We start from the raw sequence: 16,501 nt of genomic DNA, 5'->3' as shown, positions 1-16,501 counted from the left end.
TCAGGATATTCAAAATCCCAGACGACATCTAGTCTCATATCACAATATCAATAGAATATCCATATCTCAGCCCTAATAAGTTAGTCCGCCAGTCGAGGTGGACGGGTAGGAAATTTGATATATACCGGTAGTCTTTTTTATTGGCCTAAAATATTGTCTATATATACATATATTCATGAATCCACTTGCTGACCGGCCGTCGGTATTTTTTATAGGGGTTTCTTGTGACACTACCATTACTATGTCAAACTTTCCTTTTGCTTTAAGGAGCATGCAACATTTAAAACTAGGGGGTTTTCATGATTATGAATCCATTCCAAGCATTAGTTTTGCACAAAATACACTCCTTGGGCTAAAAACAGCCCATAGCCACTTGCCCAAAATGTGCTGACCTCATCACATTTGTGCTGACCTCATCACATTTGGCCTAAAACTAATGTTTGGAATGGATACAGAATCATGAAAGCCCTACTTAAAGTTTGATATTTTAGAAAATTTTGCCTGCCATAGGATGTTAATGAAGAAATCACACCGGTGTGAAAAAAGCCCATCATGAATGTATGTCTATAGACAATATTTTAGGCCAATAAAAAAAAGACTATAAACCAAATTTCCTTCTTTAAACAAAAGAAGCCTGTCGGCTGCCGGACTAAGTGTGCTGTGCATGCGTCTGCATTTCCTCACCGAGTTCTCTTTCTTCATTCAGGAGGGCGTCTGGGTCTACCTGCAAGCCGTCCAAACACACCGACAGGTCACCCACTACATCGCGGGGGTCCCTGTCGGAGCACAGCTGCAGCGTCTGGACCACCTCACACACTGGAGAGCACGCACATACACACACACGCGCACACACACACACACACACGATGCACTTCAGTGGGACAATATGATTTACACAGACCTACACAACAAACATACTAGAGTAGACATAGAGTAATATATACAGTATCAATGATGTCACTCTGGAGAGAGAGAGAGAACAAGGAGCTCTTGTTCTCTAGGACCAACTCCTCTGCCTTCCGGCCAAATTGGCCTCTAAAAACTGGAGCTCAATTTACGTTATACAGTATATTTATTATCTACATTCTAACGGTACAAGTTAACCACATCAACCCTAGCATCCCTATTTTGGACATCATGCCCTAACAGGCGCCGAACATACTTTAGACGTTTCTCTCCTAAGTTGAATGTTGCCACCACTGTTGGAGCAGCCATAAACTACACAGATTCATCCCCATGTTCTGGGCATCTTTGTAGAGTTAGTGTTAGTAAGAAGCAGGTAAAAGAGTAACGTTTGAGCAGACTAACATCAGTCACTCTAACTGGCTGTTTACACCACAGATAGGTTGTCTCCGCCTACAGGAAATAAGTTTGCTGCGACCATGAGACCCATTTCTGAATTTGTCTATACAGCGGCCATGCAGGTAGCTTAGTCTAGTATTATTCTGCTGCTATACTGCATGCGAATATCTACGATGGCGACCCACTGAAGAAGACATGTGCCCAGATTCCAGAGGAAACTTTGTTTCGTGCCTAAACCTGTTTGCCTGTCGACTCCCAGCTGTTGTTTTAGTTATTTTTATTTTTATGGAAACTGGAATTAGGCATATGAAAAAAAAAATGCATATAAACATCAGCTCCTCGTGGATATCATTGCACTAGTGTTACATGTTTCTGTTTATTATTATAGTCACTCTTAGAAGAGGGCTCCATCTGGTGGACTATTTAGCACTACACTACCAATGACAACACGCATGCACACAGGTAATTCATTTTATCTGTGGTTTGTTACTGTACAAGCCCTCCTCCCTGGCCTCTGTGTGTGTGCCTGTGTGTTAGGCTGTGCAACAGTGACACCTGGTGGTGAACAAACCAACAAACTAAATATTTTCGTGCTCTGACACAGGGACAGACCCAGGGACACACACATGCCACATGTCTATAAGAGTGGTTGCACCACTCAAACAATCCACCACTGCAATTATCTAATATAATTGCAATTAGACGACCATGTAATGTAATTGCGACAGGCCAAGTGTTGTCCTCATGGTTAACTCAATTCCACTTTCATGTGTGCTGGCGTGGAGCCCTCCTCAGCAGACTTTCACTGTGAAGGAATGCATGGCACACGAAGTACGAACAGACAACTATTGTAACATGGAGCGACCTTTCATTGCCGTGATGATGATGGCAAAGCCCCAAACAGCAAAGCAGTGGACAGCATTTTGTATGAATGAGGTAAAGTTTTAGACTCTTTCTTTTATTTTTTTGGTCGGTATTATTTGAATTGCAGGGTACTGAAAAGCAGCTGGGCGGACAGGGAATTAACTATGACTGGCATGTGTGTGGTAATGTTGGCACATTTTATCCAGTAAACACACTGTAGGGTCAAGAGAAAACGCATTGTGAGCTTGTAGATCGGCTATTTTCAGCAAGTGTAAAAACAGTCATTACGACAGCATCAACGCCCACCAAAATGCATTTTAGTCGACCAAATCAACTGTAGAATTAGTCGACTAAATCTTATGATATTTTAGTAGACTGAAACTAGACTAACACTAAAACATTCCCAGTGACTAAAATGTGACTAAAACTAACTGAAAACTATTCAAGAGACTAAAATCTAAATGTGCTGCCAACACACACACACACACACACACACACACACACACACACACACACTCCCTTGTTCTGTGATTAAAGTCCATTATATGTTTTCATAATAAGAGTTTAGTGCATTATATTGACACACTTCTATCCAGATCTGTTAACTGCTATAAAGTGTGATTATGCAATGTTATCTCACATGCAGCCATTAAAAGCTTATCTTGTTCAGCCTTTTAAATTGCGTGAGAAAGAATTTAGATACACATTGGTAATGTTTTGTAATAATAGTAATAACCATCTTCAAAGTAACTAGTAAGTAACTAACGTTTTCATATAATTGTAGTGGAGTAAGAAAAACAAAAATCGCTCGTTACGTAAACAGCACTAGAATTGCATTTTATGTAGTCATAGCACTTTATAGTACACATGTATATTGTATAATATAGTATAGTAAGTACTGTATGTATAGTTGACATAGATACTCCACTATTACGTTCTTAGTTTATACACGACTCATGATAACTACTTTCTATATATGCGATGTATGACATGCTTTTGTTTTTGCTTAAATATAAGTCGCTCTGGATCAAGAGCGTCTGCTAAATGCCTAAATTGTAAATTGTAGATCGGCTATTTTCAGCAAGCGTAAAATCTCCATTACGACGACATCAAGGCCCGCCAAAATACATTTTAGTTGACTAAATCAACCATAGATGTAGTTTTAGTCGACTTAAAATCTCATGACTAAAACTAGACTTAACAGTAAAACTATTCAAAAGACTATGACTAAAACTAAAAAAAATCTAAATGTTCTGCCAAAAACAACACTTGCCACAGAGCAAAACTCACATTTCAAGTCATTAGCCTTCAAGGTCTCACTGATCTCCAGGGTCGCCAGTCCCAGCAAGATGTCCGCTTTCAGAGTCTGGTGGCTCCACACGCGGAAGATCAAGCTGCTGAACGGGGTGACAATTCTGCCCGGGGGAGAAGGGGGGAATGTAGTGACATTTAGTTGTATTAGCATATAGAGGGTATGCGTGTGACATTATCGTACCTGGAAGTTAAATGCAGGAACGCCCACTGAGTGGCAAAACAACTACTTTCTGGCCTTGGCAGCCAATTCATCCAAACAAGTCCTGTCTGATTGCATTAAACAATGTTAAACTCACCAACATTGCAGCTGAACGAAAAGCTTGAATTATCCTCTTTCTATCTGCAAAGTTTTTGTTTCATGAAAATCCACCATAGAAACATTATGAGCTACTTTCCGTCAAGAAATGCCCTGTCTCAGAGTTTTGAAGTGCTTGTTTTCAACATTTACACAACATGTTGCTGCCTCTTGCATTATGTGACATTTAAAAAACAGGTGGTACGCAGGACGGTTGAGTGATTTCCAACGAGCGCTTTCAAACTCCAACACTCCATGCTACTCAATGTTTTGCCACTCGGTCTAGATGAGGGGGGCATACTTAAGCAATATTACACGAGAGGGTGTTGTTTAACGTGATTATTGCCACGACAGTGATGCGGTAGGGGAACGAGACGAAGTCGAGTTCCGCAAGCATCACTGAAGTCACTGAAGTATTTATTTCTCCTAGATAATAGATCTTACCCTAGTATATATACAAAGCTGAAATGAAATGCAAAGTCAAACATCTGTTTTTGATGCGTTGTAGTAGTAGTAGCGCAGGCTGTTTTCCCAAGCGGAACTCAGAGAAATTAAAAATGGAAGGACCCTTAAGGGGAAATACCGTATTACACACACCTGGCAAGAAATGAGCTCATCTCCACACACGCAGTAGCAATAGTTCAGCACAGGCCACCATAGATTTGTTCTAATTGTTTTAGAACGACAGTTGTAAGATTTGTCTTAAATCATGATTATAATGTTATTAATTAAAAATAAGTCTATGGCCTGGAGGCACTTTGTGAAAAAGAAGTCAAATCAGTACTACAAATTTTAACATCCAATATCACACATAATACTTTTTTCCCCCAGAGTCCAGAGATGGTTGTGGATGACTGACCATTATTTAGCTTTTCAAAACACATACATTGCCCAGTCCTTTTTACCTCCATTTCTTGCCCAAAAATAGCTCACAATGTGCCGTGTTGCTACGTATTGTGAGCTTGTAGATCTGCTATTTTCTCTGAACATATGCCTGTGTGGTATGTGGTAAATAAATCATCTGAAAAGCAGTTTGTGAGTGCAGACTATCATTTGTATCAAATCATGTACCATCTCACACGACCCATTCAATGACAGCAGCACCATAGTTAAAACAAAACGGGTGAGCCTACACAGCAGGTCTATTGTAAAGTTTGTTATGTCTTTAACTGCAGGGAACAATGGGCCTTGTGAGAAAGTATAGAAGGGGCTACAGTGCCGCTTCCTCCAGGGACCGCTTTTAGTAGCCTTCCTGAAGTGCGATAACTAGTCCAAGGAGATCTGTGTGGCATCACAGTAACTGACGCTGCACAAAATGGGCTTTGAGAAGAGAGGCATGGGATTTTTAACTCATTTTGCAGCAGATTAATCTGTTATGCAACACACGGACTAACCAGCTAACCTACAAAAATAGAAAGATGCAGTGTTCACACACACACACACACACACACACACACACACACACACAGCTCTTTTGTGTATGTGCAGGTTCTCAATGTCAAGGGGTCCGGGGACCACCAGGCCAGGGGTCCTTGAGGTGGACCCCTGGCCTGTCTTGAGTGTGCAAATGTAACCAAATGAACCTTTATGGGTCCATTTGTACCTTCTCAGATTTAAATGAATACTTATAGTAAAAATTAGGGCCCCAGAGATTTATAAAAAATAAAAACGTATAAAATGGTCCACTCCAGTGGTTCTCAAAGTGGAGTCCGGGGACCCCCAGGGGTCCTTGAGGGAGTTCCAGGGGGTCCACAGCTAAATTGACCCTCATGGGTCTGTAACACAGATTAAATTAATAATGGTTTTACAATATAAATTGGTGCCCCAGAGAAATTGGGGGGTCCGTAGCCTAATGCAGGTCAAAGTAAACTGGGAGTGCTAAAATGGTTGAGAATCACTGCTAGAGCCGTAAAAATACTACGTACGTATATCATATCAAACTCCCCTATGGATCTATACTGGACCATTCTTCCCGAAATATATACCGGGATATATGCGTGTAGGTCTACCCATCATCCACATGAGCAACATGGCTGCAGCACTTACACTGTGAGCGGCTGCTTCCATTTGGGGCTGTGTGTGTTGTTGCATTTCTCAGTCTTCTTGGACTGGCCGTCCACAGCCACCTCCACGTACGGACTGGGGCCAAACCAGTTCTTCTTGTTCTCCTTGAGCTTGGCCGACAGCACTAGAGGGACCGAAGCATCAGCCGTGTTAGCGTCACATTCTGACCTGAGATCAGATTATAAAAATGTCTTCTACATCCTGACAGTTCCGACATACCAACAGTTGGACAGTCATTAGTCCGACACCCTACCCCAAACCCTAACCTAACCACAAGCACCACGCAACGACACCCTACCCCAAACCCTAACCTAACCACAAGCACCACGCAACGCATGTCGGAGCAACACACGTCGGTTCGTGCATGTCAGACTTTTGGTGTGTCGGATAAGCGTGCGCACCCCAACGACACATCGGGGCGCACCCCAACGACACATCGGGGCCACACAATTCATCGAAAGTAATGAAGAATCATGATTTCATAACTTTATAACTGCCTTTACTTCTTCACTTGCAATTGCCTTCTTCACTTGCAATTACAATATTATATGTAATGGAACAGGTACAGTGATGTAAATAGGTTTCAATGCCTTTTAGATGGGTCCCAGGGATGCAAGCTATTTGCCTCACTACAGGTATAATTGGTCAAATCGGGTACACAGATTACCTGATGATAGATCTTTGTACCAAAACATTGTTTCTGATTCCAGTAAATGTATATTTTGAATTACAAGCGAAGAAGACGCTTAGTTTCTTCTACATCTTCTACAACCGATTGTGAACGAGAGACCACCACCCTGACCTTAGAATCAGTGGGGACCACTGTAGTGTTGTGGGGATATGGGCTAAGATTAGTGCTTTTGTCACACTTGCTACAGCATGCATCCCATGTGTATACATTATATACACACATCCAACCATTTCTCAACCAATGGTACATTGACTGCTAGTAATAATGACTCAACCACAGTCCTGTGCACTTCCCCCTCTTGAGATTCTAACTCCCTTTTTCTGTTGAATTTCTTGACCTCCGACTTCACTGTTTCTAGTGAACTAGAAACAGTGGAAAGAAAATGTTTAAAAGAAAATTCAACAAATCCTGTATTGCAACACATGCAAAAACCTTCACGGACCCCTGTTCAACGTTAGTCGGTTCTTGGTCTTTTCCATGCACATGTTAAACTAAAAGGTGTACTATGGGTCTGCTCTTTAATGTTTCACAATACAGAATGTAATCGCGAAAACTTGCCAATTAATTTGAACACCTGGTTTGTTCAGCTGTTGCACCTTGTCTTCACTTCCTGGAGGGAAGGGGTGTAACCAGAACAACAATACAACCCATTTCCAAATCCATCAGACTAGAAGAGGGGCAATAAAATCAGAGACTTGACCAGACCTCAGCCATCTTGCATTATCCTCTATCTGCAAAGTGTTTGTTTCATAAAAATCTACTTTCTGTTTCTAAGTGTTGGAGTTTAGAAGCGCTCGCTCTCAGTAAAGCAACCAGGAAATGTCTGGTTCCCAAGTGGCTATTCTAGATCCTGAGCCACAGTCGCATTACATTTAAAACAAAAATAATATGGATGATTTAGCCATTATTGTGTACATGCATCCGTCCGTACCTCAGAGGTGATACCACTCCTTGCTACTATCACTATGACATCAGCATTGAGTTAACATAAAGAGGAATGACTGTCTGAATGTTCACCAATAGCCACATTTCAAAGAACAGTATACTGGACAAAATAAACATAGAAATCGGGACATAATTACTGGACAATACACTTACCGGTGACTTGTAACTGGGCCTTCATGGCAAAGCCATAACACTGCAGCCTTCTTTGGCTACACAGAGATGGCCTGCAAAACCTAGAACCAATGACACCACACATGTAAACACGGAGACACTCTAGACAGGTAACCTACTTAAAAAGGATTAGGCTTTCGTTGCCACAGTCAATGTAAAACAGACAAGAGCCTGGCTGTACATAGAGTACTAGTCAAGCAAGCAATCCAATTATTGAAGTGCAGTGAGTGATCAAAAAATATACATCTTGTGATACTCCAAAAAGTCATTGAAAGAAAAGGGCCAAATAGACAGAAGGAGCGTACTGTACATCCTCAACCTCTAACAGTGACACATTTGTTGTGGCACTGACTAAAAGACAGATTGTACTTGTTCAGCCTACTTCTCTTTTAAAAAGTAGATCAGACTATAACAAGAAGTGAGAGGTGCTCCATTCGAACACACATACTTTCAATTTTTATAATGGGATGATGAATCTAGAGTTGCAAATTACCCTCCATATTTGCCAGCCCATTGATCCAAATCAAATTGCAGCTGTAGGTAGGGCAAGCTTATTCTGTGCAGGTGATCATTTTTGTGTTGGCGTTTGGGAGCGTTCGTGGAAGTCACTGAATGGCCCTGCGTACCACCCGTTTTGAATTTGCAGATAATGCAGGAGGCAGCAGCACAATATATAACGGCACGGAATTTCTTGACAGAAAATAGCTCAGAACATGTCTATATCACATGTCTATTTTATAAAACAAACGCTTTGGATTGTAAGAGGATTCAAGCTTGCCCAACAGCTGCAATGTTGGTAAGTTTATCATTGTTTAATACAAGCAGATCCGAATTTCGATTTGGATCAATGGGCTGTCAATGGAGGGTATTGCAATTTGCAACTCTAGATTCATCCCATTATTAAAAATAATCTAGTGTTGCAAATTGAGGCTAGTCTCAGGAGACAGCATCATTATGCAAGTGTTCTTGACAATCACATTCAGTAAATCAACAAAAGATAAAAGCACTGAGCAATATAGGCATATATTTGTGTTGACACATTAAAACTATCTAGTGCAATAACCAAATCCAATGTTAACCCCAATGTAAGACACAACAATATGTCTGTCACAGCAGACTTTTGCTGGATGTTAATCTCTAGCCCTAGATGATGTTACATACATTTTATGTATTGCCAATTGCACAATACAGAGCCATAGATCGCTCATATCGGCACACAGTTAGCAGCGGCAGAAAGGCAGCATAAATGTGGTCTGTGCTCTGTGTGTACTCAACCCAATAAATAATTCCAAAAACTTCCGAGTCAGATATTGTCTTCTAGTTTCATATCCATGTGAAAGTTCTGGCAGAAAACATGTGTTTAGTAGTCAAATATCTCCATTTTTCTACGAGCTTCAAACGGACAACATTCTCTCCGGGCAAAGGGCCTGGAATGACAGCTGGACTTCATTCATCAAAACTTCCTCTGATCACCACAAAGTGTTTGGGGCACACAATTGATCGGTGCGTTTCAATTGGTGCTGGGTAATTATAAATCACACCACCTGCCAATTGTGTGCCCCAAACATTTGTGCTTCCCTGGACAATTTGTGATGACGTTTGTGCTTCCCAAAGGAAGTTTTGTTAAATTTAGTATCGGTCGGTCCGGGCCCCTCGCCAGGAGAGAATGTCTTCTGTGTGAAGCTCATCAAAAACTGGAGATATTTTACTAAGCACACGTTTTCTGCCAGAAGTTTCACATGGATATGAAACTAAAGGACAATATCTGACTCCAAGTTTTTTGGAATTATTTCTTGTAAGAGTACACACGGAGCGCAGACCACATTTATGCCTGCCAACTGTGCGCCGATATAGGACCGATCTATGGCTCTGTATTGGGCAATACATGAAATGTATGTAACATCAGAGACATTCTAGGGCTATCGTTCATCTCTAGTATTCTGTTTGAGTTAGCATGGATTGTTTCTCACAAACAATTGCCAGCGGTACATGACATTGTAACACAATGTGGTCTTGGATCTATGATGCATTCTGTCAACTTGTTCTAGTAGTATACTACTGTATCAGGATCCACAGGGTTGAGGGGGTTCCATGGAATCCCAGTTATGACACATACTTACAAATGGACGCCTTACTGGGAGTGTACAATTTGATCCCATTAAAATAACAATAGATAACACTGCAGGGGGTCCTTGAAATAAAAAAGGTTTAGGATAACAGTTACTGTACACACTGACTTCTTGGCTTAAACTAAAAGCAGTCACTTAAGCTCCTGTGAGTCATGTCATAACTGAAAATCCCAGTATATAGGTGAAGGTGCATAAAGGCTGCTTTGACATTTTAACCCCTTTATTTCTTTATTTAATACTAGACTATACACAACAAAGACACTACCATGTATACTTGTGAGGGGGCAATGTGTGGAAAGATCTTTTAGTTACGTCACTTAAGTAAAGCTATTATCTAACGTTAGCTAAACACAGAAGATAATCCAGAGATCTTTCAGAAACAAGCTCATTCACACCCGATTCAAGCTTGAACATTAGCATAGGCAGCTATAGCCAGCCAGCTATAGCATGGACACATTCATTATTCAATGTAAAAAAAAACGTTACTTTAGCAGCGATCCGAGCGGCGGTAACGGAAAGGAAAGCTCAAAGATGGCAAAGGAGAGGGCATAGGACACTATACTAGCTGACGTGCCACACAACACACCGACCCCGGCTGTTAGCTGTTTATCAGCGAGCTAAAAGAAGCTAACGCCACACACACACACACACGGGTACATGACGTTATCTTTGATCCGTCGTTCCATCGGGTACATCTCACGACGCTCGAAGTCAAACGACGTCGCTCATACCTGAGATATAAGTGTTATGTGTGATGAACGGAGCGTCGTCCACAGCTGTTTAGATGCGTGTTGTTGTTGTCTGTCAGGTTGTTGACAGTCAGACAGACAGACAGACAGTCACTAGGCAGGCAGCCTGGCTGCCACTCCACTGACTCCACTCCACTCAATCCACACACTTACTTCCGGTCATGTTTGGCTGTCATCGCAGGTGCTCCAGAAGAAGAGCAACCTTTATTTTATTTTATTTTATTTTATTTTATTTTATTTTATTTTATTTTATTTTATTTTATTTTATTTTATTTTATTTTTCATTGTGCTGAATGTCCAATTTCAATTTTCCAAATGTATCAAAAATCTTTTCTACAAGCTCACAACATAAGGAATTTGGAAATACTCCAGTACAGTACAATTAATACCTCAAAATTGTACTTACGTACATAGCCCTGAAACATGACTGCCATGATGATTATCATGACACGAGAGTCATGAATCATGGCTATTACGTACAGTACTAAATGTACACCACTGCCTTTATCTTTATTTTATGTTTATTTGTTGTTGTTGTTGTTGTGGTGGGTTTCTTACCGCCAGATAATGAAGATTTGATTGTGAACAATAAATAACATAATTATATTGATAAAATAACAAAAAATAAAAAATAAACTAAAAACGTCTATGGTGAAATGTAATTCTTGCACACAAATCTCACATCTATGATTGTAATGAAATAATTACATAACATTTAAATAAAACAGCTTTCATAGGTTTTATTTGTCTTTGTTTTGTTCTGTACTGTTCTCTGTCGTGTCGTCACTTCCGTGCAGCTCGCGCAGCCAAGTCTCGTGATACTGTAAGACAAGTCACGCTAATAGCGATAGCAGCTTAATTCCTGCTCACCAAAATATACACGATAAGAGTTTCTAATCTGAAATAGTAGAAATAAAGCGAACATGCTATCTCGTTTGTTGAAGGAGCACCAGGCGAAGCAGAATGAGCGAAAGGAGCTTCAAGGTGAGTGGCAGAAAAAAGAAAGAAGCAATAGTTGCGTTTAATTGCTAACTTGCTAGCCTATATCATTCTCTAGTGCTAAAAACAAGACGCGTATGCCTCGCCGTACGACGGTACGCACCGAAAATAGCCGATCTACGAGCCCACGATGCGTCTCTTCTGCAACTCGTCGTGAGCTTGTAGATCGGCATTTACAGAGCTGAGTGGCGTACGTAAAGTATTGACCTGGCATAGTACTGAATATTTAATACAATTTGCACGTCAAACATTAGCTTAGGGAGAGGGCACACGGGACAGTCAAACATTAAATGTTTCGATTAATTGAGTATGGCTTTCTTGGGTTTAAATCCTCTAACAGTGGTTCCCAAAGTGGGGTCCGGTGTATCAGATTTGGATGAAATCAGATCAAAATGAAATGACATCATCCGTCGCCGTGGAAACGGCGTCTTCGGCGCAGATGTTCTAACGGCGACAGAACGCGTAGCTGTCCTCGCAAATGAAACTAGGGGCTACTAATATATACTATTCTCTGCCTATCGGGACGTAACTCGGACGGCGCTGAGTCGGGTCTGGTGGCCGTCGCAACGCTCGGCACGGCGACTCGCTCGGCTAGCGCCTCGCTCGGCGGTGCCTTACGTGGCTCAAGGCCACCAGACACGGCGCGCCTCCGTCGCGAGGCGAGGCGATTTCAAGTTGATCTGCTCTCACGTTAAACCGGCTCACCTGTATCAGATTTGGATGAAATCAGATCAAAATGAAATGACATCATCCGTCGCCGTGGAAACGGCGTCTTCGGCGCAGATGTTCTAACGGCGACAGAACGCGTAGCTGTCCTCGCAAATGAAACTAGGGGCTACTAATATATACTATTCTCTGCCTATCGGGACGTAACTCGGACGGCGCTGAGTCGGGTCTGGTGGCCGTCGCAACGCTCGGCACGGCGACTCGCTCGGCTAGCGCCTCGCTCGGCGGTGCCTTACGTGGCTCAAGGCCAGGGGTCCTTGAGGTAGTTCCAGGGGGTACCCAGCTAAATTATAGTTTGGAACCAAATAGAGTTACAAATAGAAATGCCATTAAATGGAGGTCCGTAGCCTAAATGCATGTAAAACTGGGGGTCCTTGAAATTAAACTGGTTGAAAATCACTGCTAGAGCCGTGAAAATCTTCTCTTATGGGGGTCCCTGGCATGTCTTTTCAAATGGTGGTCTGTGGGATAATTGGTGTCAATTTGGGTCCTTTTGGTTTGGGAACCATTGCTCTAGCTCTAGCAGACCTTGTATTGAACTGTGCTTTTTTCCTGAAAACTGTTAATTCCATCAATAAACTAGAGCGTGTTTCGTTACACAAATGATTCTATTTATTGTGTTTAATCTTTTGTCTTGCACAGAGAGACGTAGGCGCGAGGCTATTGCTGCAGCCACCTGCCTCACAGAGGCCCTGGTGGACCACCTCAACGTTGGGTAACAAATTATAATTCCTCACCTAATGTGAATTTTTAACTCCTTTTTCTTATGCATTGAAAATGGAGGACCAATTTTCAATCAATCATTAAAACTCTGAACTGGCCCCTGTTAATTAAATGTCAAAGCCTACCCCAAAGTAGCTGTTCATAGTAAGGGTTGGTTAATGTTCCAAATAATCTGGGACCATGTGAGTGTGAAAATACTGTATCTATATATAATAATATATACAATCCACAATCCAGGCATACTGTCTGCAGTGTGTGAAAATATGGTTGAAGTTAAATTGAAATATGTGTGGGCTGGGCTATGCAGGGTTCCTGCAGTGCTTGGACATGAATAAAGCAGTCCATTCCTTGCATGCCAGTACACTACTAGGCTTAACATAACACAATGGCAAATGTTAAACAAGAAAGATTAGAAAGAAATTGTGAAACGTGTAATTGTGAAACGTGTAATGGGAGCCAAATAAGTCAGCTTAAAGATCAACAGTTACGTTGTATATAGAGAGACCATTGTTTAGGACGTTTTTATAGAAAGGATTTAATGGCTCAAAACAGTTTCCTAAACAAAGGTATCTACTATTTCATCACAGTCAAGACTATACGCTAGAAGTTAAGTGAAGTAGACCTGTGCCTACTTATGCCACGAGTCACAACGCTGCTTTTGGCACGTGTTTGACCGTCTCAGCATTGTGAAATGGGCCAAAGGCCGACCCATAGTCTGGCCTGGGGCACAATTTAGATTTCATGATTGCCAAGGGACTCGATATTTCAAAAGTTGTTACTGACCAGTGACCAGTGACCGCTTGCTTTATCTGATATATTTAGTTAAAAATTGTATATCATTGAGAATACCAGTAGTGCACTCTTTATAAAGGCTGTCTCAGTCTGTCACCCATCCCCAATTAAATCTGTTAATCAAATGTTAATGTGTTTGATGCCATTGCACCTGTTAGTAAAGCACAAAGCACTGTGGTCATGTATGTATGTACAGTATGTATAAATTCCTTATGCCTTTAAATGTTTTTAGTGTATAGTTTTATGTACTATACACTCAAAGGGCATAAGGAAGCATCCTAGCACGATACGTTACATGGAACGTATTTATTCGAACAAATTATTCCATTTAATTCCAGGGTGGCTCAGGCATACGTGAACCAACGTAAGCTGGACCATGAGGTGAAGACTCTCCAAGTCCAGGCCAGCCAGTTTTCCAAGCAAACCGCTCAATGGATCAGTATGGTGGAAGGCTTCAACCAGGCCCTAAAGGTGGGTCAACACAACAACAAAAAAAAGTGTCTTGAGTTGACACCTGGAAACTTTGTCAATTGCTACCCCTTGTGGTAGAAACTATTTCCTCAAACATAGCCAAAAGCTTTATGAGAAATGGATAGTTTATCCTAATACCCTACATGTGCACAACAACTGTCATAAACCTCGTTCTATGTTCATGTATACCCTTGTTTAACAGGAAATTGGGGATGTGGAGAACTGGGCACGCAGCATTGAAATGGACATGAGGACCATTGCCACAGCTCTGGAGTACGTGCACAAAGGCCAACTTCAGTCTGCCTCCTCATAGACATTCTAGGGAAAAGACCTCTGTCAGACTGAAACACACCGCACTGGAATGAAACACGAGTTCATCAAAGTCTGGTTCAGGTCTCAGGAGACCCTAACCAGCCAAACCAGGGTGGACATAAGACTTCACTGTCAAAAAAGAGTCTTTCTTGATGAGTCTTGATGTCTCTCACAAACTCGGCTAGATTGGGCCTGTTACTGTTGGAATACTAAATACAAATGATATAGTCGTTGAAACTGAATTGCACACCACCTCAATGCCATTTTATTGTTTCTGTTGAAATACTTAACGGAGGGGCATTCATGCTAAACAGAATTTGTCTTGGCGCTGGGTTAGCTTTTGCTGTCAGAAATGTTATTGTGCTTCTGACTATCTCACCAGGGTGTTTGTGTAAAGAAAACGTATTGGACTTTGGAAGTGTGCTGTTATATCCCATATAGAGATCTCAGTATCTGTCAGTCCTTGAAAATGGGTGAAGTCTATCCTTTAAGAAGAATGGGCCTGCCATTGATGTGGGAGTTGGAATGCATGTACAGTAGCTTCACATACAGTATATTCAAAAACAGATTGATTGTGACGAATCAACTGTTGTACATTAGCTGGCTTCTATGTGAAAGTTTAGCCAAAAAATTTGATTTATTTTCTTGTAATAGGTTTAAGTGGCCACGGACTGCATTCCATAATTATGCTTTGTTGTGAATGTGATACCCCCTTCTAACAGCTATACTTCTACAGTATGTTGGTATGTATGGCCCCAAAGTCCCCAAATTATGTACAGTATTCTGATGAAGATCCTGCCTATGAAAAAGGTATAGGATGTTTGTGATGCAGCCTTTTTAAAATAAAGTAATTGTACTCTTTCGCTGTTTGTGTGCTGTTTGAGCAGGGGGATATAATTAATCTATGCATGGAATGTGTGACGCAGTAAGGAAAGGTTAGTATGTCACAACAATGCATGTGGCAGTGAGCTGAGCTCTCCCCCCACTCCAAAGTTCACTTTTTCTTTTTGTGTTTTATTAACTAGCTGCACTTTGAACATCTGACCCAGTACATTTTGGAAATTGTGTCAGGGAAAAATCAAGCTCTCTACAAGCCAGGCTGAATATTAATGAATTCAGTAAAAGGAAAAGATTCACAAATGCTGTGCAACAAACAAATCCTTGCAGTAATATATGGATGGTGCAGCAATAATTCTGTACATGTTTTTAAGCTTGACAGTAAACATATTATCAATGTCAACAGCTTGCAGCTGCTGTTCGAGGGGGAAAAATATAACGGGTTCCCACTCCTTGATATTAAGGTTTTATATGCAGTGTGGTTGACGGTTGTCTTAAGTCTCCTGTGTTTTGTGATATATCCATCTAAGTACTTTTGTACCATGTTCCCATAACACCTTGGAGTCAAAATAAAAAATGTTTTGTCCCTCTGTCCTTGAGAGAGACCACTCAAGTCTGTACTTTTCCATGTGAGTTCATTCAATATTTTTACATTTCTAATTATACGAGATTTCAATGTAACCCAATTTCAACCCGCCCTCACCATTTACGGCATAGGTGAACATTTTCATATATTGTTTTAAAAACGTAGATCAAATAGCATAAATGTCAAAAATAGGGGGGGACTCTCCATCAGTATATTATCTAAGAAGAGGTTAATTATTTGGGCTGTATTCTTAAACTGATGGGTGGAAAAATTGTGAATGAATCTTAAGTGATCAAGGAAGTCAAACAAGATTTGGGGCCAGGATTCTATTTTGTCAACAAACGTGCTCTCAAGACTAGCTGGAGCCCAGCTCATTCAATGTCATCTTGATTATGCTTGCACCTCATGGTTCTCACAACCATGATGGCACAATCCTGCTTCTGGTTTGACACAAAGTTTGACCTAAAGGTCCAAATTAAATGTCTCTCCTGCGCAAGCAGGGAGTGGTAAAACATTTCAGCACTTTCACAG

The 16,501-nt window shown here is 41.2% G+C and overlaps 2 protein-coding genes across 2 annotated transcripts in view; one reads left to right on the top strand and one right to left on the bottom strand.

Annotated features, from left to right (window-relative positions):
- The window catches only part of LOC308332587 (E3 ubiquitin-protein ligase Itchy-like), a 36,606-nt gene extending 25,958 nt beyond the window's left edge, over positions 1-10,648 (bottom strand). The window contains exons 1-5 of the mRNA XM_080788553.1: positions 10,507-10,648; positions 7,629-7,708; positions 5,822-5,963; positions 3,457-3,581; positions 685-816 (exon numbers count right to left, since the gene is read on the bottom strand). Of these exons, the coding sequence (XP_080644679.1) occupies positions 685-816; positions 3,457-3,581; positions 5,822-5,963; positions 7,629-7,653 (424 nt within the window). The 5' untranslated portion in view covers positions 7,654-7,708; positions 10,507-10,648. The remainder of the gene's footprint in view (positions 1-684; positions 817-3,456; positions 3,582-5,821; positions 5,964-7,628; positions 7,709-10,506) is intronic.
- A 698-nt stretch (positions 10,649-11,346) lies between these two features.
- bloc1s1 (biogenesis of lysosomal organelles complex-1, subunit 1) lies at positions 11,347-15,935 on the top strand. The gene is made up of 4 exons (XM_080777943.1): positions 11,347-11,508; positions 12,892-12,964; positions 14,103-14,235; positions 14,438-15,935. Exons 1-4 carry the CDS (start codon positions 11,448-11,450, stop codon positions 14,546-14,548), a joined length of 378 nt encoding a protein of 125 aa, XP_080634069.1. The 5' UTR covers positions 11,347-11,447; the 3' UTR covers positions 14,549-15,935.
- The last annotated feature ends 566 nt before the right edge of the window (positions 15,936-16,501 follow it).

The sequence above is a fragment of the Protomyctophum bolini genome, assembly GCF_963924005.1.
Source record: "Protomyctophum bolini genome assembly, chromosome: 2".
Lineage (NCBI taxonomy): Eukaryota > Metazoa > Chordata > Actinopteri > Myctophiformes > Myctophidae > Protomyctophum > Protomyctophum bolini.
This window is presented reverse-complemented; position numbering and strand designations above follow the sequence as displayed.